The sequence below is a fragment of the Rattus norvegicus genome, chromosome 7, assembly GCF_021556685.1.
Source record: "Rattus norvegicus strain SHRSP/BbbUtx chromosome 7, alternate assembly SHRSP_T2T, whole genome shotgun sequence".
In the NCBI taxonomy this organism is placed as follows: domain Eukaryota; kingdom Metazoa; phylum Chordata; class Mammalia; order Rodentia; family Muridae; genus Rattus; species Rattus norvegicus.
In genome coordinates, this window is record NC_141540.1 from 54,795,816 (window position 1) to 54,823,265 (window position 27,450).

Genomic DNA, 27,450 nt, shown 5'->3' on the forward strand with positions numbered 1-27,450 from the left:
TGGATATATTTCTTTATTTACATTTCTAATGTCATTCCCATTCCCCGTTTCCTGTTCATAAGCCCCCTATCCCCTTCTCCTCTCCCATAAGGGTATTCTCCCCATCCATCCTCCCTTACCACCCCCCCCAACATTCCCCTGCACTGGGGGTCTAACCTTGGAAGGACCAAGGGCTACACATTCAAACAAGGAACTAGAGAGGTAGGCCGACAGCAGATGTTATATTAGCTATAACCAGTCACAAGAGTAGAACCCAGGAAGCAGCATGCATTATGCCTGGCTCTTGGCTTTCATTCTCCACCCCAAGGTGGATGTTTACTGAATACACATATTCTATCTCCAAAACATACTGATGAACATATTAGTCCAGGAAACACAACAATTTTCTTTGAAAGCTCTTCTTATAAAGATGAGGTAGATAAAACAATCTAGAAGCTGAAATCCCCCAAATTACCCTTCTTGTACAAGTGTTGGTGACTCTTCAGAACTTTATTTACAGGAGTGAAAACATTAATTTATTGAGATTTTAATGGTTTTAATAGGAATTTATATAGCAAGACAAACCAATAAATCTGGTTCATACCAAAATCATGACAGAGGTCAGTACAATGTTTAATTTATACAGACATTAATAAACTGTAAGTGCAAATACAAAGGAGAGATCGGGGGAAAGGTTATGATTTTCATTTTACCTTTCAGGTTCACAGTGATGATATTATTATCTCCAACCAGGTATCCACAAGGTAGCAGTTCAGGCACTTCTAGGTTATGAGATCTAATTAAATCTCCTACACAGTAGCTGGCAATACAGTCAGAGCTCAGACCAAGACTAGAGGATGTATCAATTCGGAACACATATTCCTAAAACAGTCCACACCAAAGGGGGAAAAGGTCAAAACAGAACTTCAACTCATCTGCAACAAATATCAATTCCTGACATGAAAGTACACACTGCTTGTGAAGAATTTTGAGTCACAATTTTCTCTATGGCCATGTCACCGTGAATGCACGTGATTTCCTCTGATCTCAGAAGCTAATTGCAGTTAGGCCTTTTCATTACTTAGAGGGGAGACCAACCTGGGATACCCAGTGCTGTGGGCTTTCTGGGTGGTGAGATTACTCCATGGTGAAGAACAACTGCTACTTTTCCAGAAGACCTGGGTTCAACTCCCAGCACCCCGATGACAGTTCACAACCATCTTTAATTCAAAGGCCCAAGGGATCTGATGTCATTTTTTTGGCCACAAAACTCAGGCATGCATATGGTGGACAGACTCATATATGGACCACTCAGACACATAAAACAAATACATTTTTAAAAATTAAATAAAATGATGGCCTATATAAGAATTTTTGTAGTAAACAGTACTGGAAATAAATCTTTCCATATGGAGATGGGGTGGGAAGAATCAGATGCATCTAAGCTATGAAACATAAGTACAGCATCAAAAGGGGAAAAATTAAAATTGCTATCAAGCTACTTTCAAAAACTTACCTTAAAGAGACGCCTAATGACACCATCTAAGACATCCCATTTAGTTTTTCCACTCACACCAATCGATCCTATCAAATATGCCTGAGACTTCTGGTCCTTAAGGAGAACAAAACAAAGATAAGACCCAATAGTTTTATTACTTTATTACTACACTTCCTAATTAAATGTGTCAATATGGTTACTGTTTAAGGTGGTATGTTGTGGCTTATATAAAATAAAATTTTACCCAGTGAGTTTGACAACAAAAGAAATAAAGGCTAGAACAACAACAAGGAAGAAAAAGGCTTAGACGACTTGGTAGGCAAAAGGAAGCTGGTGCATAAGCTGTTCAGGAGAAAGAGAAGATGGCAGCCAACAGACCGAATTGCTTTGCATAGTAATGCGCTTGACACACTCCTCCTCTGAGAACCCATGGAGAAGGAAGATATAGAAGACAATGGATCTTGTCCAACAAATCTAGAACTCTGTCTTATTTTTTTTTTTTTTTTTTGGAGATGAGCAGGTTTATTTAGCTTACTTTTCCATGTCACAATTCATCTTTTTTTTTATTTTATTTTTTTTTATTATTAACTTGAGTATTTCTTATATACATTTCGAGTGTTATTCCCTTTCCCAGTTTCCGGGCAAACATCCCCCTCCCCCCTCCCCTTTCTTATCGGTGTTCCCCTCCCCACCCTTCCCCCCATTGTCCCCCTCCCCCCAACAGTCTAGTTCACTGGGGGTTCAGTCTTAGCAGGACCCAGGGCTTCCCCTTCCACTGGTGCTCTTACTAGGATATTCATTGCTACCTATGAGGTCAGAGTCCAGGGTCAGTCCATGTATAGTCTTTAGGTAGTGGCTTAGTCCCTGGAAGCTCTGGTTGCTTGGCATTGTTGTACATATGGGGTCTCGAGTCTGCCCCACATGTGGCCCATGCATATACAGCCATCCAATTAGACAAGATGGATGAAGCAAAGAAGTGCAGACCGACAGGAGCCGGATGTAGATCGCTCCTGAGAGACACAGCCAGAATACAGCAAATACAGAACTCTGTCTTATTACTTTACACTTTTTGTCTTCTTTATCTTTGATAAACCAAACACACAATGTTTTCATTTTTAACTGAAATTAAAAAAAAAACTAATATATCATTAACAACGAATTTACCCATGCTCTTATGGGTACCATATTTACCTATTTTAAAACAGGTATGATTTTGAATTTGTTAGAAAATTTCTAGGAGCCCAAAAGAGGACTTATAGGACTCATTATGAGGCATACTTTAATATGATGGTCTCATATATAAATTATTTATAGGGTGGATTATTGAGGGCTTTTTCCCTAGGAATATGGGAAATTCAAAATCTTGCTAGCTGCAATTAAGTTGCAATATTCTTTATTTTTTTTTAGTGAGGTGGAAATAATTATACCATATAATAATTATGATACCAGTGGGTAGACTTAGTTAACACATTACAATCCTAGTTTAAAAGTCTAGTGGCCATTAAAATGTAGTAAAATAATAATTGAGCCAACGTTTAGAATGCATGGGTTCTACATGCAACATCTACCACCTCATTAAGAAATATTATCAGAAGTAAATCACTCAGCTGACTTTAACCCTCATTTTCTTTACCTATAATATTTAACACAGGAAGTGTAAATTGTCATCCCTTTTTTACAGAGATAAAATATGAGTTAAAAGTCATCCTTCTACATAGAAAAAGTTTGCAAATATTTAGCTAAGTGGTTTTGATATAATTCATTTTAGTACTATTAGGGGCTGAATATATTCCTTCAATTCATTTGTTGATGTTCTCATCTCCAGTGGAATGAAACAGAGCAACCCATTCTTTTGGAGACATTTAGTGAGGACATCAAAGCGGTACAATCTCTCTCCTCCTATCCAAGACCCCAGGAAAGGCACCATACATTCAGCCGAGAAGATGACTATCACAGTGCCTATACCAGCATCCAAAATGGCTAGAAGCTTGGCCTTGAACTTGCCGGCCTCTGGAACTTGTAGAAAATAACTTTTTAAAGCCATCTCTAGCATGACACTTTTTCATGGCTGTCCTTGCATATCAAGAAAACTCTCCTGGGTTGTACTGGGAAAAGATTCCGAAATTTTCTTTATGTTATGTTTACAGGGCAGTGAAAATGGGTGCGAGCACACTGCTCTCTGATAGCCGCTTTTCAACTGGAAATCATTTAGGTTCCACTGAGACCCCTAGACATAAATGCCCACTTGTAAAATCAGGCACAAGTCTGCAGCTCAGGCAGAAGATTATGATGCAGGGTTTTGATCGACATTTGCAGAAGCAGTGTTTCCCTTTAAAAACTCAAGGACTTTAATTATTTTTAATCTTTGAATTTTTTTTTTTGGTTCTTTTTTTCAGAGCTGGGGACCGAACCCAGGGCCTTGCGCTTCCTAGGTAAGCGCTCTACCACTGAGCTAAATCCCCAGCCCCTAATCTTTGAATTTTTAATGTTTGATTAAAAATACAAATATGTATTCTGGGCTACTAAGTAACAATTCATTTAAAAAGTTCTCTGAGTCTTAGGGCACCGAGCCAAATAACATTAATTTGAAGATAAAATCTGAATATGGAAGTTAAATAGTTCTCTGATCAGATAGGACTAGGCTTTAAAAGGACATGGACAAATATCACTGATGGACTTTGCTCGACTGATTTCAGTAGACTGCCTCTCTGGCACATCTTAACTACTATATTCATTATCTTATGGTCTCTTGTCTGTACAGTGATCACACAGCAGCTTTTGTGACCTGTGCATGGAGATGTTACTTATTTGTCGTCTCTATCTTTTCATCGTATGTAACACATTCAGCTGGCACCAAGGCAGACAAAATAGGGTATCAGGAAGAACAAACCCTCAGACAGACATGTAACACAATTAAATCAATAAGAGCTCTCCTCCTTGACCTACAGAGAATAAGATCATATAGAAGATTAGTGGAATACCTTGGCTCGACCGTAGCCCTTACTGATGGATACTATAATTTTCACAGGGCGGCCATCCTTATGTCCAGTCGCATCACCAGTGTCGTCTAGCAAAATATCTACAGAATTCAAAAGAAGCCATCACTACGGAATAACAGTAAGTGAGAATTGCTTCCTGCCCATCTTTTCTCCCTCCTACAATGTACTGATTGTGCAGTGGTACCTGCTTCTCATGCCAACCCACTATCTGTTTAAAAATCCTCAGCTCTCAGCGATCAAAAGGATGAGTTATGTGGTGGGACTAATATTTCAGTTTAAGAATTTATTTATGCTTCCCAAGGTCTTTATTTAAGTGTTGGGTCATTGCCTTTAAGTAAAGAGATGAGGTTTACTTTGTTATATCTTGATAATACTTGAGTAACATCTAGGCACCATTATGACTGTACCACATTGAGAAGCAATCCAGTTTCCTATTCAATGAATGTGAAGGTTCTGAGACGCGAGTGGCCATCAAATGAAACACCTTTCGGGCATTTGGTACAAGATACAGTTGTGGTAGCCCTTACTGTATACCTATCATTATCAGGGACGGATATTAAGCATGTTATTAATCCTGGCATTATACATACCTACAGGAACATGCTACTCATTGTTCTTCTGTATCCTGTATACTAACAGCTTCAAGACTAAAATTCTATTTTTAGTAATATTCTAATAGTTACCAAAGTATGCTAATGCTTACTTGCATTAGACTTTAAATGTAATTAAATGTAATGCAAGTAAGCATTAGATTTAAAATGTAATTAAATATTAAAATTTAAACTATGTTATAGCAGATAAATGTCCAACTTGGGGGAGTGGTATAAAACCATCCCATGTATTTCTCGCTTTCCTTTAGCAATGATGATATTATTGAGTCATACCTAACACAAATAAGAAGATATTATTCTGAGGATAAAGAAAATGCGTGTGTCTGACCCAACTGCACTAATAATTTCACATGGATAAACACCGTGATTATCATCATTATCAGAACAGCTGATTAAGATGACTCCTGAAAATGGAATGTTTCTATTTTTTGTATTTTTGAGACAAGATCATATTCTTTCATGGGCTAGCCTGGAAATCATGTCAATCTTCATCTTCTGAGTGCTGGGAATACACGTATGAGCCACCATTCCTTCCTGCAATGACCTCTATTATAGCAATAACAATTAAATGTATTATTTCATGCAGGAAGAGGCAAGAATTACTTAAATATCATGTAATTAATAAGGAACTTTTAGAGATATGGAATATGTTACAGATTTGGTCCCCAAAATTGCAAGAGAATCTGCATAGCCACATGTAAGACACTGAGGGACACTGCCTCCAGTTGGTTTTGTTCGTTAAACAAAGTTGCTGGGCCTGGACAGGGAGACAGAGGCAGGACTTAAGGATTCCCAGGCAAGGGACTGAAGGGGCAGAAAGGCGGAGAGCTGCCATGCTGGGAAAGGAGTACAGGCTTATGCCTGAGAGATGCTGGATAGAGAACATAGTCTTCATGTAGGTACTGGGGAACTCAGGCTGAGAGGGCTGCAGGTCTAGGTCTGGGGCAGCCAAGAGAAAATATAGGTTTTAGTAAGGAATATCAGAAGGAGAGTGTTAGCCAGGGGGAGGTTTGGAAGGAAGTGGCCTAGTCATTGAGCTGTTTAAGGCATATTAAATTTTGAAGTGCTCTCTCTCTCTCTCTCTCTCTCTCTCTCTCTCTCTCTCTGTGTGTGTGTGTGTGTGTGTGTGTGTGTGTGTGTGTGTGTGTGTGTGTTTCATTTGGGAACCCAGAATATTGGGAAAGGTAGCAAGGAGCACATTAATGGGAATGATTTGAATAATTAGGTTCAGCAGCAGGTATATAAAAATTTCACTCAAAAGTTTATTATTATTATAACTATCACTATTACATATAGGTTGAATTCAGGGCTTTATGAATTCTTAGTAAGTACTTTGCTATGGAGCTCAATCCTAGTCCATTCCTTCATTGGAAAATTCTAATTTATCAAAAATGATCTTTATCAGAATTTAACTAATTTCTTAGATGATATTGTCAATCTTTTCTTTTGTACCTATTCTCTTAAAAAATAAAGTGTTGCAGAAGTATTTCTAGTTATTCTTTAGCAACAAAAAGGATAACTAAAGGGTTATATAGTATATGGAGCATTTTAGAATGACTCAAATAGAATGAAATTCTCAAAGGATATAAATGATTGACATTTGAAGGGAGAGCAATGCTTATCACCCCGAGCTGGTGCTTATAGAATGCACATATATACTGAATTATAAAACTTATCCCACCAAGATATATTAGATGCTAGCTTCATAAAATTGTTTCTTAAGGTTTAGTGGAGTGTACCATTGGTTGCTCATATTTAAGCTCCTTGTAATTCATAACCAAACTTCCTCTTCAGTCTCTTGCTCAGCTACTCATAAATATTCATAAATATCAAGTAAATATTTAGCATAAAAAGGAAGTAATCTGGACATTGAAATTCATATTAAAGTAGAAAAAAATAAATTTCTTTTCTTCTCTGGATGTATGTTCTCAACAAAGTGATTTCAGAATGTGCTGGAAATAAACCAGGAGGCAAAATAAAGAGGAACTGACAGTACAGAGTCCTAGATTGATAGAACTTCCTTCAGGAGGTGGCAATGGGCGTAAGGCCAGGAAGCTAACAAGCTCCAGGCAAGCAAAAAGCCAGGAAACATCGGTTCAGTCCACAACAACCACAACAACAAAAATAGCAGAAAGGCTGTATTTTAAAAGCTGGGTATGAGGTTGACACAGTGGCACATGTCTGTAATCCCAGCACTTGTGAAGAAGACACAGGGAAATTGGGAAGGGAAGGTCAAACTTATCTACGTAGTAAGCTCAGGATACCTGTTTTGGCTCCTGGGATACCTAAGACTAAAGCCACGCCGATTTAAAAGTCCGGAAGTTCTAAGAACATGCTTATCCCAAAGAGAAGGTAGAGACCAAGGAGAAGACACCAATTCTCTGCAATGATGTTGAGTGGGTAGCTGTCCCTCAAACCAGATATACCTTGGGTGCCGTTCCCACATCTCTGTCATTCGCTTCATCATACTTTAACTCATAAAAGCTTAAAATATGAAATTTCTCCTGAAAACGTGGAGTAACTCATACCATTAAACAAATGAGCAATGTCTTTGGCTTTACATAGATAGATAATTAAGGAAATAATAAGGAAAACCTCCACTCAGTGATTTATCCAGCCCTGGGCTTAAATACTCTTTGCTTCCTGGATACATTATTCCACTTGCTGGACACATTATTTTTGTTGACAAATATGACCTCTGTCACTTCCATAAAACTTGGTTTACTCCTGTGTAAAATGGGGTAGAAACTCCCTACTTTAGGGGGCTATTCAAAGAGAATGTTTTTAAAAACACCATTTTACGTGGTTCATAAGTTTTGCTGCCTATAATATTACTCATTTCTCTGTGTGCTCAATATGAAGCCTTTCCTCTTGGCAGTAGGATGGTTATAGCATCTCTCAGTCTATGTCTTTCCATATCACTGGAGGCAACAATTCCCAGGAGAATACAAGCTCTAGTCATGAACTCTCTGTAATTGTTTAGTAGAACAATAAGCTACCGTCCCAAATGGTTAAAAGCATTGTTTGTCTAAATCATTAGAACTATTAGTTGTTTTTCTGTATAAACTCTAAAGGAAAGTACTTTCACTGTTTTTTATATTATGAAAGGCTGTCAAAATGGAATTTTAAACATTCTGACTTTGAAGATATTATCTAATAAAATTCTAATCAGTTTTAGAGCATTTAATATCACTTCTGTATATTCCTTCTTCTCCTCCTCAGATCCTTGTGCATATCCCCATGATTTGGGGGGAAACAGTTCAGTGTATTGCTTCTGACACTGTTGTCTCATTACCCAGAAATGTGTATTCCATTGGTTTCCAGTGTCATCTGGTGGTTGTGCCATGCAATTACCACAGACACCCATGTAAACAATTCCTAAAGGAAATTCTATGTCTGTGATTGAATGCCCCAGGAAGAGTTTTACCTTATAATTGAATTATACGTCAGATACAAAGATGAAATTATGTCATATGATTCTACTTGAAATCGAATCAGAAGTGTGCCCTTGTCCTATCATTGGTGTGCTGACTACAATAAAGAGGAGCCAGCGCAGTTTTCCCCTTTGTTGGAAATTTAACAGAGCTACAGAATGGTTGCTACGGCAGCACTATGCTCTCTAGCCAACGCCGTGAAGGTGAGTGCAGTCAAATCTAGAAATTGGCTCTGGATAGGAAAACCTCTATTAACTGGCATAGAGTTATTATTGTTATATTCACGAGCACCAATCAGCACACGAGAATGTTTGTTCCCATTCATCCTATTCGTAATCAGAAGTACTTTACTGTGGCTTTTTTTTTTTGAAAACTGATAACAGAACTGTATCTCTAAGATTCTGTATTAGAGAATGTTCTTGCAAAACTGTAAAATAAAGTCCCAGGACTTGGGAGGCAGAGGCAGCTGCAGCATTGAGTGTTCAAGGCCAGATGGTCTAGAAAGCTAGTTCTAGGCCAGACCCTGTCTCCCCAGAACTATTGAGTTAAATAGTCAAAGATAAATGAATTCCTAGGATACATTTTAGTTATTGTGTTCATTGCTGTGAGGATATTGAAGACAGGCAAGGTTTTCCTGATCTCGGGCTGCCCTCGAGTAGTTATTAGAAGAGTAAAGAATAAACTTGTGGGGATCTGAACAAACACACGCACACACTCACACACATGCACACACATGTGCATGCATACACAAACAGGCATGCAGGCACACAGGTATTCATGCAGGTACTTATTCACGCACACACACACACACACACACACACACACACACAGGCACGCAGGTACACAGGTACACAGGTACACAGGTATACATGCAGGCACTTATGCATGCACGTATGCACGCACAAGCGCCCTGACTTACCTGAGGTAACAGACTCTGTGATGTTCAGATTGTTGAGTGAAAGCCCTAAGGACTGGCGAGAAGAAGAAGAGGAGGCTGTGCTTGAGGACTCAGAGGGGGGCCTGGCAGGTTTAGCTGTGTTTCCGGTCTCCGCCTTCAGCCGGTCATTTTCAGCCTTCAATATTTCAATCTCATTCTATTGTGAAGACATAACATGTAAACAGCATTTGAGAAAATGACAAAAATTTTATAACAGATCTAATATGTATGCTTGTTAAATACTATGGTAAAATGTCAAACAAAATAAATTATGAAAACACGATTTCATTCCAAAGAAGAAGAGAGAACTTGTTCCCCATTTTACCTACATGGGTTGCTACATTTTCCAAAACAGACACAATTACTAATGTCATTATTTGTGGTACTGGGTATCTTATCAGGTTCTCACACAGATAAGGCAAATGTTTTACACTAAGCTATATGTCCCATCCTGTTATTAAAATATACTTTTAATAAGTTTTAAGGATGTAGCCCGATATTTGAGAGATTGCCTTCTAAGGTCCTACCTCCAATTCGCAAAACTGCCAAAAGGGAACAAAAATGCGGTGAAGAGATGGCTGAGGAATTAAAAATAGTTTAGATTCCAGCACAGATGTAAGAAACTGGGATCCTGTGTATACGTGTAAAACCTGCCCCATTTTATATGGGGGCAGAGTGGAGGTGAAGGTAGGGAGATCACTGGGACTTCCTGGCTTATAGGTTAGCTGTTCAAGGAGAGATCCTGACTCCATGGAATGGGCAAAGAGTGTTACAGAACACTCGGCCTTCTGACCTGTCTGCATATACACTGCTGCACACATGTGTATATACACTCATACATACAGTGTACATGCATTCACACATACAGAAAAACTAAATCTTAAAAGAATGTAATTATTTCCTAAAATTTTTCCTTTTGTTTTTTTCTTTTTTCCTTTTTTTTGGATATTTTATGTATTTACATTTCAAATGTTATCCCCTTTCCCAGTCCCCCCTCCCACACTTCCTGCCCCTTCCTCTATGAGGATGCTCCCCCTCTCACCCACCCACTCCCACCTCAACACCCTGGCATTCTCCTACACTGGGGAAATGAGCCTTCTGACTTTTAAAAACGATTTATGTGTGCATATTTGTTTACACACGTGTGGGTCTGTGCTCCTGAGTGCAATGCTTCTAGAATCCAAAAGAGGGGTCAGATCAGTGTAAGTTCCTGCAGTTTCAGGAGTTCGTGAGCCAGAGCTCTTCTGTGTTGGTTGCTGAGCTCGGGTTCTCTTGAAGAACAGAGCGCACTCTTAGTGCTGAAGCCACTCAGGAGCCCCAGTACTTATGGGGATGGCGAGATGAGTAGGGTTGGGTTCCATGAAGTCACATTCATAAAGAATCAAACGTTTTTTTAATGAAAAATCATATTAGACTTTCCCAGGAAAATTATACCAGTTGTACTGCTGTGAATTCATGCAAAGTAGACAAACCAGGCAAAGCAAAACTACAGATGAGGCGATTTAAATTTCTTAAGCATCATCCTAGCTAACAAAGGGGAAAGTTTGTGTTTTGCAGAGCAGGGTACCACACTCCAACAAACCACAGAAACCTTCTGTCATCCTCTACGGCAGTCGGCAAACCCACTTAGCATTAGGCTTTTGTCTTTCCAGAGTTAGCAGAGCCATCGCTGCTTTATAGTAATAAAGTAGAAATGGTCAGAGCACAGACCCTTTCAGAACCTAAGACTGCAGATGCTTCTGAAGGGACAGAAGCTTTGGGGTCACAGACAGCCTTCGGAGTAACTTCTGCTTCTATAGCCTAAAGCTTGTGATGAACACCTCAAGTTATTGTCGTCGTCATCATCATCATCATCATCATCATCATCATCATCACCACCACCACCACCACCACCACCACCACCACCACCACCACCATCATCATCGGTTTTTGCTATTAATAGAAAATGTGTAAAAGTCAGATTTCAAAAGAACATCATTTAAGAACTAACACAAAGGTAGCTGGTAGGAAAGGAAAGAAGCAGAGATCATAGCAGTTTCTTAAACCTCAGCTCCCTGCCTGAACCATTAACTTGTCTTCCCAGTCTATACTGAATAGACCCCGAATACACGTGGACCGTTTGCCCTCCCACTGACAGCCTAGATTTGAGCAAGTCCTCCATTTGGTATTAACAGCTGAGCTGCAAAGCCTGCAATAATAAATTAAATAAATAAATAAGTAAATAAGCAAAAGACTGTGTTCTTATGGTGATTTTAAAGGTAGAATTTGTTACCTAATGACTACAAGAAGAGAGAAAAAAGGCTGGCTTTTTATCTCTCCATTTTTGTCCCTTGAAAGAGCTGCTGCACTGACCTGCATCCGGTTCATGGCTTCCCGGATCTGATCGAGATGGTGAGCGGAGCTGAGGGCCTCCAACCTTATATCTGTTAATTTTAATTCCTTTTCCCTGAGCTCGCTCTTCAACTGCAGAATGATCTCGGCCTCAGCCTCTGTGCATTCACAGATCCTAACGGAAAAAACAAACACAGAATTGGTGGTCAGGGTCAGAGGATCAGGAAAAGGAACGATTCTTTTAAGGGCTGAACTTGAGTCTTATCCATGAGGGATAGGAATTATTTATGGCTGGCAAAAGCTACAGAAAAACAGAGAGAGAGAGAGAGAGAGAGAGAGAGAGAGAGAGAGAGAGAGAGAGAGAGAGAGATATTTGCCAGCACTCATTCATAGGTTCGAAACCAAAAACAGCTACTTTTCCTGTCACCTTTTTGTCCTGTTTTCTGAAGTATACAGAACAGTCTATTAGTATGGAAAAGTGATCTTCAGACTTGCCTGGTGGCCGATATGGATAGAAGTCACTGGTACATATCATTGTGTATTTGTCAAGGGGCTTACCCCTCCATTTGTAACATGAAATTCTCACTTCTAAAAGCCAAATCATTACACTCTCAAAATGTTGATTTCTTCCTTTATAAAACTCTGCAAACAATAACCTTATTTGCTGCTATGCTGTCATCCAGCTTCCGTGAAAATCCAATATAAATATTGTAGAAAATAAATTACAGAGATTAGCTTTGGACATTTAAAGAGTGGATGGGCATTACATAAACTTCCTGTTGGACTCAGAAGACTTAGGCGAGCACAGATAATGAAGCCGAACCACCAATTTCAACCCGCGCTGGCAGCCCGGCTGTAAGCTCTCTGAAGGTCATATGCACTATAACCTTAGTGCTTCGCTTGGGTTTCATAGAGAGTTACGCTAGCGAAAACCTGTCAAGAGATTTCTTTATATTAACCGATAACTTTTCCATTCCCAATATGAAGACTTAGGTAGTTGATCACAAAATGACATGGTATGCATTTCCTTACGTAAGTGATGAGATCATCTGGACCAAGAATAGTGATACTGCTTTCTATGTCACGGCACAAACAAGAAAATGCACATTGGTTAATACAATGTATAGAATTATCTCATCAATTACGTTTTACATGCTGTGGGTTTTCCTTCTTTTACTATCAAAATTTGGGTACCATAGGGATGTCACACTATCAAATGCAATCAAAGATAATTGGATTTTTCAGGTTGGTTTTGAGGAAGTTAATGTTTAGTTGAAAAACAAGGAACTACTTGAGGCTGCATCCCATGCAAATGATTTTTTTAAAAGCCAAAAAACAAAAACGAAACAATAACACCAACCAAACCAAGGTTAGGTTAGAACCTGCGTCGTCACAGTTTCATGCGACACACCATTTTTACCGGGATCTATGCTTGTAGATCACAGGGCCATTTTTTCGTTTCTTGGGTGGCCAGACAAGGGGTGACCTTCACGTATGCACAGTTAGACAGACACATGGAAAAATGCAAGTAAAAAAAAAAGAAATAATGAATGATTTAGAAGAGTGTTGAACGAGATTGAAAAACAGCAGATGCTAAGAGAAAATATAAGAGAACCAACTATTGTCCACCATTCACAGCAAGAATAGAAATGACCGATGGAAACAGATGCTGCGTCCGCGAGAGTGAACGTGACTGTATTTAAGACAGAGCCATGGGCCTGGGCTGAAGTCGATTTTCAACAGTAGGTCAACATTCTACAAAGGGAAGCGCTTACGCTGAGGCTGACTGTGAGGGCTTCATGGACGAGGAGCCACTCTCGCCAGCATTGTGGGGTAGCTTGGGGGACGCGGGTAGGGACGAGTCTGTCAGCTCTTCAATGTCCGAATGCGAGGAGGGTGGCTTGGTGGACTTTTTCTTTCCAAAGGCTTGCTTGAAAGAACTTCTCAGCTGCAAAAGGGGGCAGACGGTTAGGCTTTTTTGTCATCTGAACTTGGAGGGATCGGCTTTGGGGCGTTAGTTTGCAGGTGCCGTCCTAGCCACTGCCTGGGGTCAGTATATGAAAGCAGAGCTTTAACAATGGCAGCACAGGATCCCTAGAACATTAAATACTGTGTTCTGAGTTTCCCTTTTGTTCTTGTATTAATCCAGCGCAGCGCAAACATGGAGGGCTTTTAAATAGTGCAAGGTCAAGGGCAATGGCCGTCAGAGCACTCATTTAAAACTAAGTACCTTGAAGGGATCTCTGTTCCCAAGTCTTCTCTCTTCAAGGCAATTTGTTTTAAATGGCCACTTTAGCGGTACAATCAAGTTATATCCTGCTGACAGTACAAACTTAAAAAGCAAAATGAAACCAAATTCACCTAAGACTTCATTAATCGTGATTTTTTTCTATTCAAATTTCCAATTCCAAGACTATTCAGAAACAGAATTGGTATCCCCTACCGCTCTATTCAGAAAGTGTTTTTTACTTCTCTTTAAAATTTGAGATTAAAATGAAAAGGCACAAAGGAAAGACATACAAGGTATTCTGATTTCTAAAAGGTATAAAAGCCTGCTGCCAAAATGAATAGCATTCATGCCAAGGTAGGGCGTTTTGTATAGATGCATGCCAAATGTCCACCGCTTATATTCACCTCACTTCCTCTAGAGTTCACCTTGCAGAAACATGAAAGAGTGTGGAATTACAAATCAAGGGAATGAAGGCGGATCAGTATTTTAAAATATTACCTGCATAAACATTTTTTTAAAACAAAAAGATATTTGTTTGCATTATTCACAGAGAGCACCAGTAAAAGTCTCAACCAGCTTTGAGTTTAATCGGAGGTTATGTCTATGTGACTGCTGACTTGCGTCTCAAGGTTATTGACAGTAACTCTATTCCTTACTGTCCCGAGGTGTTTGCTTTTTAGTGACTGGTTAACATCATCATAAATTATCAATAAACATTCCCAGTAAATTTAAGAAATGGTTCTTTTAAAGATCATTTTCTATGATCTATCATTTTTCTACTATGATCCATTTCTGTACTCCTACTATGCTCTGTTGGATATGGTTCCACACACACACACACACACACACACACACACACACACACTCACACATACACTTACACACATATGCACACACATATGCACACACACACACTCACACACATATACACACACACTCACACACATATGCACACACATACACAATCACACACATATACACACACACACTCACACACATATACACACTCACAGACACATACACATACATAGGCACACACACTCACACACACACATACACATACACACACATATACACACACTCACACACACACACTCACACACATATACACACACTCACACACATACACACACACTCACACACATATACACACACACTCACACACATATACACACACACTCACACACATATGCACACACATACACACACTCACACACATACACACACATAGGCACACACACCCACACACACTCATATATACACACTCACACACATATACACACACTCACACACACATATACACACACACACTCACACACATACACACACTCACACACATACACACACACATACACACACATAGGCACACACACTCACACACATATACACGCCCACTCACACACATACACACATACACACACATAGGCACACACACTCACACACATATACACGCCCACTCACACACATACACACATACACACACTCACACATACACATACGCACACACATACACACACATACGCACACATACACATACACATACACACACACTCTCACATACACACATACACACACACACTCACACACACATACACACTCACACACACACATCTATTATATAATATATATAGTTGGTTTCTTATGGGCTGGTGTTTTATTCACTCTATACTCTGTAGAATCCAGGGGTTGGGAGGACTGAGGTTTCAAGATTTCTTTCTTTTTCTTTACCACCTCCAATCTGCCTTTCCTCCTCCCATCACCATATCTACCATCATCATCCTAATCAACATCTCTCTCCTCCTCTCCATCATGATAGTAACATCCTGCTCTTGGTCCTAGCTCCAGCATACGTGCTCTTCACCACCCTGTCTCCCTAATCTTAGGAGAAGTAAAGGGGCTGACATGCTGGTCCCTGAATGGGGGGCCCTGCCAGCAGCTGGAGATTTCTAAAGTCCCCCAAGAAAGAAAGCTAAGTCCCTGACCCATCACCGGTTCTGGATGTGATGAGAAAAAAAATAACTTACCCAGTTTTTCTTCTTCTTTTTCTTGGAGTCAGCATCATTGCCACTGCCAATGCTGGAATGGCTTGTGGCACTGTTGATACTAGAAACGCTTTCAGAGGAGTGCTGTCTTCTGATGCGGAGATCTAGAATCAGACAGAGGGTGTCAGGTTCACTCAAGGTCTCAGTCTGGAGACACAGGGTGTGTGGCTTTCCAGTTCAGCAAGGCTTTCTACAGCCCACTCCAGTGCAGTTTGGGCTGATCTATTCAATAGAGTATAGCCATAATTATTTTCATTAACGGGGTTGCATACATGAACAATCAAATGATATTCTCAAATAGGCCATTGGCTCCAGTGGTTTGAAGAGTTCTGAGTTTAGTCCCAAATGGAATGGCTCTGCTCACGACTTTTACCGATACCTGAATCAGACAGCATTTCCAAAAGGACTTATTTTTTAAATGATTAGTCTCATAGAGCAAATGGAAATTTACAGGATGCCAAGGATGAGTTCTGTCTTCTTAATATTTGTGCTATGAATAAAGTCACCAAAGCCAATTCATTAACTTTCCACTTCATGGAATCAAACCAGGTTATTGCCAACGTATTCCTTGTAAGCCGTGCAAGCACGAAATCTCACAGGTGAAGAGCCAGGTGAGGAACATGCACTGCAAAGACCAAGGTTAGAGTCCTGGGACTCATAGCTACTAGGCCTCAAAATCAAAGGTGAGCATTCCGATTCTGGATTGTAGTTCACTGCAGAGATAGTCAAGTCAATAGCCAGGAGTAGCCATTACATAAGGTGTGAAGAAAAGCCTCCAACAGACTTCTAACCAAATAAAAATGGTCTCATACGTGTGTATGTGTGTATATGTGTGTGTGTGTGTGTGTGTGTGTGTGCATGAATGTATGCTTAATTTCTCTATAAACAAGAACTAAAGTAGGCTCTGTAAATCAAGCAGATCATGAACTTAATAGAGTACAATTCTTACAAACACATCCCTGCTCCCTGGCTTGACAGAGAATAGTAATACCAAAAGCAATGCTTAGCAAGCTCCTGATATATTTTACTGTTAAAGCAACAAAACATGTTGAACTACGAAATATTATCTTGGTATGATGTGACCATTGGTGCTACATTAGTTCTGATATTTATTACATGTAGAAGGCCGCAATAACATTCGCCACCACTAGATGGTGCTGGCTTCCACTGTACCCCACGTGGAAGGCCAGGATAGCCTCCGCCATTACAAGATGGCGCCAGCCTTCGCCTCGCCAGCCGGCTCCCTTTCAGGAAGTTAACCGTGCGCATGTGCAAGAGTGCCTTCGTGCCAGGTCTTTGCCCACTCCGGGGCGTGCCTTATGAGATCATGGGTAAACAACCAATCAGGTGCGGATGCGCCGCACTAGGGTGTTTATAAGCGCGCCATGTTGGCGTGGCGGGCCTTCCTCTATAAGATTATAATAAAGTTGGTCACAGTAAGGATTTCTATGTACCCGCGCGTTTCTTGCCGGCAGGAAGTTGCGCGCGGGATATTTGGTGCCGAAACCCGGGACAAAAAAGCTACATCATCGCTAGTGCCAAGAGGAGGCTCCGTTTCACGGAAGAAGTCCAGAAGCTGTGAGTGGGGGTAAGACTCTGAGAGACTATGTTTAGCCTTGATCTGTTCCAGCTCAGTCCTATGGTTGCTCTGGCAGCCCTCGGGTTGTTTCTATTGACCTTTGAGTTTCTAGTTACCACCAAACGGCATCAGAGGTCGCATGGGAACTGCCCAGCTGTAACAGCAAAGCGGAGAGTGTTGGGGGAAGGGTGAGGCGGCAGAGTGTCAGAAACAGAGGGTAGTGAAAAGTTGCAACGAGAAAAGGATCCTGACCGATCTCAAGCACCAGGCCCTTCCAATTCGGAAGTGAAAGATTGGGGAAAGAACGCCCCGGGTGAGGAGAAGGGAGGAGATAAAAGGATAGCCTTATATTATGTAATTTTGTTGCTTCTTCAGTGTAAGAAGTTAGAACTTAAATCTTTCAGTGTATATAGAAATTTTTACTACAAACCTTTGCTCTCAAAATGAGCTTTAATATTTGGGGAGTAGCTGTTACACTACTCCAGATAAGAATATTTGAAACTAATTTTAAGCTTCTAAGGATATGTTAATTGCCAAAATACCTCACGGTACCAGAGGACTTAAGCCTTTGTTATGCACATTGGAGATAAAGCTTCAGCTGTGTTAGTACAGAGTTGTGGACTGGAGTCATGGAAGTATTTTGAATAGAGACCTGGTAAAACATATCTTATTCCAAACAACAGTTAATTGATTACTACAAAATACTGATATTTGGCCTATTACATATACAAATTTTTCAGACAAAATTGATAATTTTACTCTTTACATGCTTTTGTACTTCCTGTATATTTGTGCATACAACCCATTACTGTATTTATAGGTGGTTCATCTAATGAAAAGGCTACATGTATGATTGGATCTCTCTTTATTCTCTTGAGTTTCTATTGCTTCAACACAGATTATTAAATTCCGTAGTTTAGCCACTGTTTTTAAATCAAACTTTCAATTCACATACTGATAGCCAATGTGTGGCTTGTGGTTTACAATTGATTTCAATTACTTAATGCTTTATTAGAGACGGGTTTTCTAATTAAAATCAGTGAGTGATTTCAGTGTAAATTGTCTGACAACTCACTGTCCTTTCAGTGCTCTGGCTCAGACAACTAAACAAAACCATAGACCCAGCTCTTTAAAAATGGTAATGGAGTTGATAACACACCCTTACGAAAAGAGGAAGACTCCATTTGCTTACTTTCAACTCCCAGCCTCACCCTGCCAGCTCAGGGATTTCTAGTACGACTGAATCTAGACGATATTTACAAGATTCGACATTTCTAATTAATGCTTATGTTTAGGTAAATAAAGTTTGTGAGGTGCTAGAGAAATGGCTTAGTGGTTAAGAGCACTAAGTACTGTTCCTTTATAAGACATTTAAGAACTCAAACTGGATTGCCTGGGCTCTTTAGCAAGGGAGGACAAGATACCAGACAGATTATAGGCCTTGCATAGGAACAATTAGTCAAAAAATCTCATTCTTTATATATCCAAAACAATAATGCTGGAGACAATAATTTGGTATACAAGTCAATTTATAAATACAAGTGCTCAGTGTCCTCAATTTAATCCTCGAGGACTTACCTTAATAAATAATATCTTTACTATATCTTAATAAATAAAAAGGGGGAGTTATCTCTGTATGCTAAATAATGCTCCTTTTATTTCAATTTTAAAATTTTGGATGCCAAAGTTTATGGCACCCTACAACTAGGCATACTTTTGCCTAGGTGAAATAGAGAGATCCACTTATTGACATGATCCTGTCCAGATATTTTATATGGGGAAGAGGGAATGTTTGTGTTTTTTCTACAGGATGCTACAAGAGTGTGCCAGCTGCCTGAGTGGTTGCTGAGACTTGCTGATCCTGGTTGCATAAAGATTCAGCTCTCCTGGTGCGGGTCCCTGGAGTCATTCCTCTGCCCTGAGAGGAAGATAGAAGATTCCCCTTCATCACAGAGATTTTGCCGTTGCTGCAGTCAGTGTTACCGCTGTGTGTGTCCCGTCCCACTATGGCCTGCTCTCTGACCCTCTGTACACTGCTGCTTGCTGGAAAAGACTGGACTCCAGCCGTTGCTGTCCCCCTTCATTTTCCCTGGTGACTCTTGCTGCCTTAACTGGTCATTTTACAGACTGTAGCTTTACAGGAATGCTACCTGCGTAAAGCTACAGTGGACTGGGGAACTCTGTCCTGGTTATACAGATCTCAGAAATGGTTCCATTGTCTGCTGGTTGTTCCAGAGAAAAATGAGTGATCCTGAACTGTCCTGGAAAAGACCTTGACACTTTCGCTGCTATTGTAGCAGCCATTACTGCTGCAGACATTGTGTCTGCAGTGTCTGGAGTTATCCTCCCCCAATCTATTGTTAGACAAGTACAGTGGGTGAACTTTCTGGAGTAGTTACTAACAATTGGGAATTCTAAATTTTATTATAGGAGCGGCTTGAATACGGCCCTTGGTGGTACCAGCTGAGGAGGACCAAATGAGGTGCCCACTACTTATCGGGAGTGGCTCTGTCTGGTGCAGCCCTATGCTGTGGATCAGTGTTCATACTATGGTTGGTTTGCAAACTCAGATCTCAACAGAAACGTGACAAGGCCATTATCACTCAAGCACTTGTGGCCATTGTACAAGGGGCCTCCCCTGGAATTTGGTTATCTTGCTCAGGACTCTCTCTGTATCTGAGTTCTCTGCTCCTGCACCCCATGGATCTGTGGATCCATTGCACTGGGATGAGAGAGACTCATTGATCCTTTGATCAGCCCTTCCACATCGCTGAGGTTTCCTCATTGCACGCGATAGGATGATCATGACTGCTATAAAATTATATAAATTATAAGGGTGAGATGTAGAGGGCCGCAATAACATTCGCCACCACTAGATGGCACTGGCTTCCACGTGGAAGGCCAGGATAGCCTCCGCCATTACAAGATGGCGCCAGCCTTCGCCTCGCCAGCCGGCTTCCTTTCAGGAAGTTAACCATGCGCATGTGCAAGAGTGCCTTCATGCCAGGTCTTTGCCCACTCCGGGGCGTGCCTTATGAGATCATGAGTAAACAACCAATCAGGTGTGGATGCGCCGCACTAGGGTGTTTATAAGCGCGCCATGTTGGCGTGGCGGGCCTTCCTCTATAAGATTATAATAAAGTTGGTCACAGTAAGGATTTCTATGTACCCGCGTGTTTCTTGCCGGCAGGAAGTCGCGCGCGGGACAATCACATGCCTGTGTGATAGTTCTAGAATGTATGCATTTCAGCTTAGAGAAGAAATGTGGAAGAGAACAGCATTGGTATTGACTATTTTACAAAGGAATCAACACATTCCAAACAATTGGCTTATAGCCATTAGATCTATCAGAATTAAAAGTTAAATGGATATTTTATCATTTGTAACAAACTGCTATGGTCAGTGGAAACTAAGAAAATTTATAAAGTAAAATTTGCTTTTAGAATATTAGTAGAAATATATTTAATTTGCCTCAATGTAGATTAGCCTAACCAATAAACACTCCAGTGGAATTGGTAAGATGTCAAAAATTGCTAGATAGCATTTAAAACATTTTCAAAGAAATAATAGCATGAAATGAATCTTGATCCACTTATTAATTTAATAAGGAATAAGGACAGCAGATGGCAGTGACCTGGAAATGATTGCTTTGTGAGCACAGTGCAAACAAGTGCATGTGTGAAAAGGGAGATCTGAAAACAAATACATATCTTCATAACTTCATAGTCCACACAAATACCAGCGCTGTATTAGCATTTCCAACAAGGTGATCGCATTGGAAATTTTATAGAAGGATACATTTTAAAAAATTCAAAAAAAAATCACTGGAGTTTGATCTCTTATAATATTTTTAACAGCAATGATAAAATAATGATTGTATTTAAATAAAACATTAACAACATTAAACCTAGATCAGTAAGTTCATGGGTGAGGCTTTCATTTGACATCTTTCAATGTGTGATGCAGGATGACGCTCATTGTCCGTCTCCACTGCTGTTGACCGTGAGCCTACGTAATGGGTGGCATCTTTTAATGTGTGGTACAATATAATGTCCATGCTCCCATTTCTGCTGCTGTTGATCATGACACTATGTAAACAAGGTCAGGTTTTTGCTACATTCCTCCTAATAATGCTCACGAATAGATCAGGTAAGTGCCGAAGGGTTCTAGAGTCTTCATTCTATTCAGAGTTAATAAACCGTGTTCCAATTGTCTTATAAGGACGTGATTTACAAATGTCTACATTTCTCCTCGTTCGTTTCCCATTCTCATCCTCTGCACCAGCAGTGCCCGGCTGAAGAGAGCGATACCACTTAACTGCGCTACTCGAAGGACATCTATCAAGCTACTTATTTTAAAATAAGGTTATAAACAGGAGTTAGAAATCTCCTTTTAGAGGAAAAAAAAATCACCCTTGATACCATCCTTTAAACCTCTCAGTAGATTCTAATTTTAATGAGAACAGAAAGGACTCTGGCTCAACAGGACTCTCAGTGCACACCCCTGAGGACTTGCACCCTCAGCACAGTTCTACACATTAAATCTCACGTCCTTATTTTTCTGGCATGAGAGTCATTAAGTCCCCGGTCTCCTTTTGTGCTCCAAGGTCTCCTGGGAATGTTCTTCCTTAAATGACTTTAGCTTTATTTTTTGAATCGTCTCTTAAATGCGGATGAAATGCAAAGTCCTCTCCTGCCTATGCAATCTATAGTAAGCTTCCTTGTAGTCTCTGATTTTTTCATACTATTGATTGTCATAGACCTGTTCTGATGTGCGTATTTGACTACATGAATGAGTACAGACAGTCGTTTTTATCTGTTTTTCACAGAATAGAATTCTGAAAGGAGAAAACTGCATTTACTACTTCTTTATTATTCTGTTATTGTCTGTATCGAGCACCTGGTACAGAGCACAGTAGACTGGATATAATAAATACACGGGGTCAAGTGGATTCAACCTAACTGTTCATTGAACATAGCCATATTCATCTACTACTGCTCTAAAAAAATGCTGTTAGCAATGATTTTACACACACACACACATATATATATAATGCACATCAAGTGTGTATGTACATGTAAATATATATCCATATATATATATTTGAATTATAGTTGATAGTTAAGGGAAAACTCCTATAGACTGATATATTTGAGTAAAGAAAATTTCCGTACTTTTAATTCTCAGCCTTTTAATATTTTTGTTACAGTTTTAGTATATTCATGAGTAATTGTACACACAAATATGCATATGTTTTTATTCCTTTAATTTAAACATACTGTAAACCACTCGATCAGTTGCTTGCTCTTTAATATTTACTTTCTCCTTTTATTTTTAAGATACAATAGAATACCAAGTACAACAGCCTAAATATATTTAGAAGTAAAGACATATCTTTTATGGTAGACTCACTTATCAGACTGGTAAACAAATAGAGCATATTAATATGGAGAAAAGGAGAAGCAAGTTAACAGGTAGGATTTTGCCAGTTGGGCCTCTGTAAAAAGTGTTGCCTCACTGCATGTATTTATCTTAGGGCCAGATGTCAAAAATGTAGAGACTGTTGTAGTTAAAGTGCTTCAGAGACAGTGTTTCATGCTTAACACCTCAAGAAACAATAACAGAAAGTTGCATGGCCTGCACCACTGGTTACTTTAGCAAGCAACATCAGCTGTCAATAAAAAATGAGCGACACATTTGTATTCACAGAATTGAGTGTCGTTTCAATGTTTTAGAAATATAAATCCTTCTATATGGTCAGCGTTCCACTTTTGACAGTTTTAAAGGTGTACCATTTTAATACTTTTTTAAATACATCTGAATGAATTTGGACAAAACTTATTACCTACCCCCACTCCCTCAAGCAATGAAATCCCTGTATTTGAATTCCAGCAGATACATTAAGCTACCTGTTGCCTAAGATAAAAGGAATCCTTCCAGAGAGTTTCACTTCAGTGACTTGTGTTGTATTAAGGAAAGGATTAAACCGTTTTAAATCCCTTCTGGACCTATTGACGACATGAAGATTTAGAACATAAGCTGCTTTATTACAGCTCCGAGATAAACCTTAAATATGCAGCAATTTTCCATGCAGCATATAAATCAACTCCTGGACACGAAAAGTTGCTGAATCCTTAACAGACATAGCATAAGAAAAATGAGTCTGTCTTTCAGAATAACTATATCCCCTATGTACTTTTTGTAAATTTAAATTCCACGGTATAATATTTGATTTTGTCATTATTTTCTGTAAACTTTGAAAAAGCCTCCTGTCTGTATAGGCTATCACCACAGTCCCAATGAAGGGTAAAAGACTTTATAGTATAATTCAAGAAAGGAAGATTTATAACGTTTAATGGATGGACACAGAGGGAATACCATTTTCAGAATTAACAAGTGGGGAAGGGTATCAGAAGTGAGCAGGCTGCGATAAGAAATTCAGGATAGAGAAAATCTTAATATGTGAAGCACTTGCCAACACAAAAGCAAGAGACAGAGCCAAAAACAAAACATCAAAACACAAACACCACCACCACCACCACCATCACCACCACCAGCAGCAGCAGCAGCAGCAGCAGCAGCAGCAGCAGCAAAAATAGGTCTGGAACCAAATTACTAATCACTGAGTGCTTGGTGTTTGTTGAGTGAGTTAAGCTGATAAAGAGAGATTGTGTCACATTCAATAGTGTGCTTTTCTCTTAGTAGACCATGGGACCTTGGTTAGTAAATGTCTTTACACAACTACTCTGGCTGTGATGTAAAAAAAGAAAAGAAAGGTCTAGAGTACTACTGATCTCAACCTGTGGGTCATGACCCCCAAAGACAATCAGGAAAGAAAAAAAAAACAGATGTTTTCCATTACAACTCACTGAAGTTATGAAGAAGCAAAGAAAATAATTTTATGGATGGGGTCACCAAAAGATGAGGCACTGTATTGAAAGGTCACAGTATTAGGAAGATTGAGTTTTTATCTTTTTCAAAGTGGTATTAAGAATTAGAATTAGAGCCCCGTAGACTCTGTGACCGATCTACATCCCTAGTCCAAAAGGTAGAAAGAAATCAAGAAATATAAAGCCTATGTAAGAATTTGCAGTCACAGCTGAGGGGACTAATGGTAGATGGTGTTGGGTCAGAGAAAAGTGAACGTTCAAGACTCACTAAAGGCATGCAGCCTATTATACCTGCAGATGTATAATATCAGAAGAGTAGTCTTATGATTGACATGTCTGGCTGGAACAAGACTGTGGTAATACTATTTCAGAGACGAAGGATGCTCCGATGGGGGAAATGTGGGTGGAAACATGGCAAGTTGAACTTCAGATGCCAAAGAGAAACTCAAAGATATCTTAATGGGTTGCTCCTTCAGCATCAAGAGGTGAGCTTGATTTCAAAGAATATTAGACAATTCTTAGTAAAGGCAATAATTGTAGCTGGAACAGTAGACAAGTTCATATAAAATCATAAGGTTCAGAATCTTAATGGAGGAGAATTTAGGATACTAGTAGTTACAAATGGATACAGAAGAATGAATGGACATTTAACAACAACAAAAACAAAAATGTTAAAAGAATTTAGAAAGATTAGAAATATCATAATAGATGAGAAAATGCTGGCAAGGGTGAGGGGAGAATGCAATTAGTCCATAGTAACTATTATAGTCTCTATGGAAGTGAGTATGAAAGCTTCTTACAGAAGCTAGTAGGACTATCCTACAATGCAGTTACACCACACCTAGGTATATAGCTTGATGATTCTAAGTTATTAGACTGTAGAGACTTTGCACAGCCATGTGTAGGTGGCACTGTCCTGATAACCAATCTAGACAGGTAGTTGGTCAAAATATTCTAGAACATGTGGATAAACAGTTTTATTTAGCTGTAAAGAAAACCAAAATCATTACATTTGTAAAAAAAAAAAATGAATGGAACTGGAGATCATTGTGCCAAGAGAAATGATCCAAGCTCAAAAGATAAATACAACGTATTCTTTCATGCAAAATGTATGTATAAACTTAAGTTTATACATATATATGTGTATATACATATATATATATATATATATATATGATGTGAAATCATCAAGTGATTGTGAGAGGAGATAACAGGATATGAGGAGAACAAGAGAGTGATACAACATATGGGTCATAGAAGGAGAAGATGGAACAATTTTCTGGAAGGTAGGGCACCAGAAAGAGTAGAGGAAGGGTGAAAAGAGGGAACAGCATGAGAGGGGAAAAAGAATAAATTATAATGATATATATGTACGAAATGGCATACTGACTATAAATATGCTCCCTCAAGAAGAATGTATGACAGTATGAATATTAGCAAAAATTAACATTTTAGGTATGAGAGTTTAGACACCAATAGTAGAACCTCTTATCCTGTCCATGCAAGAACTTAAATGTTTTATGGATTGAGTATCATACAAGTCATTATTGGTTCTGGACAGAATAATTTTGGTGGAAGGGTAAGGATGGGGTGTCATCCAATGGGTTGAAGGGCAATTCATAACTGAAGAGGCTGAAGAGTGCAAAAGAGTTTTCAAGAACCTATCTGAAAACGAGAAAACAGATGATAAGACACCCAGGATTTAGGACAGGATTTTACTTTGGAGGAAGAATGTATGTTCTTGAACCTGCTGAAAAGTCAGGCCATAAATAAATGTAGAGCACGTGTAAAGAGAACAGGATTTAAAAGCAATAAGCTTTTCTTCCATAGTATACCAAGGCATGGGGAAGGGAGCAAAGAATCAAAGAGACAGGCTAATGAGAACCTCCCATCAGACTTTAAAACCTCTGGCTACAGTAACTGTACCTTCTCCCTGACCCTGTGGATAAGACCTTACTCCCATTGTGAATTGCATCTTGATTAGCAAACTCCTTGCTAGGCTTGATTGGCTGGAAGTCAGATATGCACATATTTACCAACCCTGTCTACCTAGTAGATTCTATGTACTAGATCAAGTAAGAAAACAATTTGTATGACTTGATATAAGTTCATAATTTAGAAATCAATTGATAATGGAAGCTGATGCTCACGAAGGTTGCAGTTCTGAAAGCAATTAGTTCTACTGAAAGACCCCAGCTTAGCAGCAGTAACGCCATTTTACAAGGCTGTACTTAAGATGACTGGTTCAGAGAAAGGTTAAAACACTGAGTACAAAGCGGCTGCCAAGCAGGATGTGTTTGGTTGAAGGCCTGGCAACAGGACGACTGCGGTTGAGCACCTGACAATGAGAAAAGCCCCGGGAGAGGTCCCACACCCTGGTGGGGGGCCGAGTCAGCCGTTATGTTCCAAGAAGGTAGCTAGGAAACTTGCCCCCGGGCTGAACCCTTGGGGGGCCGAGTCAGTCCTTATGTTCCAAGAAGGTAGCTAGGAAACTTGCCCCCGGGCTGAACCCTGAACCCTTGGGGGGCCGAGTCAGTCCTTATGTTTCAGGAAGGTAGCTAGGAAACTTGCCCCCGGGCTGAACCCTTGCCACATTAGAATCCACCAATTATATCCCTGTAACCATGCATCTGCTTCTGTATGCTTGCTTCTGCTCCCCAAAATCCTATAAAAAGCCCATCCTTGGTTCCGTGGGGCGCGCCAGACCCCCGAGTGACTGAAGCGCCCACAGGTGTCTGTGCCTGTGTATCCCGACAATAAACCAAATCCTCTTGCTGATTGCATCCTGTGGTGTCTCGGTCTGGTCTTTAGAGTTGGAGGGTCTCCATCCCGAGGGAAAGTTCTCCCTGAGAGCTTTTCACTACTTACTATAAAAGGCAGCTCTCCTGAGCATGTGAAACTTTACTGTAGCTCAAGCATA

The 27,450-nt window shown here is 39.8% G+C and overlaps 1 protein-coding gene across 8 annotated transcripts in view; it reads right to left on the reverse strand.

The window, feature by feature from the left end:
* The window catches only part of Nav3 (neuron navigator 3), a 330,800-nt gene that overhangs the window by 24,403 nt on the left and 278,947 nt on the right, over positions 1-27,450 (reverse strand). For 5 of the 8 annotated variants that reach the window (XM_087557238.1, XM_087557236.1, XM_087557235.1 and 2 more), the window contains 8 exons: positions 16,044-16,165; positions 14,424-14,444; positions 13,565-13,737; positions 11,811-11,964; positions 9,441-9,615; positions 4,459-4,556; positions 1,496-1,591; positions 693-861 (listed from right to left, as the gene is read on the reverse strand). In XM_087557238.1, coding sequence (XP_087413364.1) covers positions 693-861; positions 1,496-1,591; positions 4,459-4,556; positions 9,441-9,615; positions 11,811-11,964; positions 13,565-13,737; positions 14,424-14,444; positions 16,044-16,165 — 1,008 coding nt within the window. 8 annotated transcript variants of the gene reach the window in all.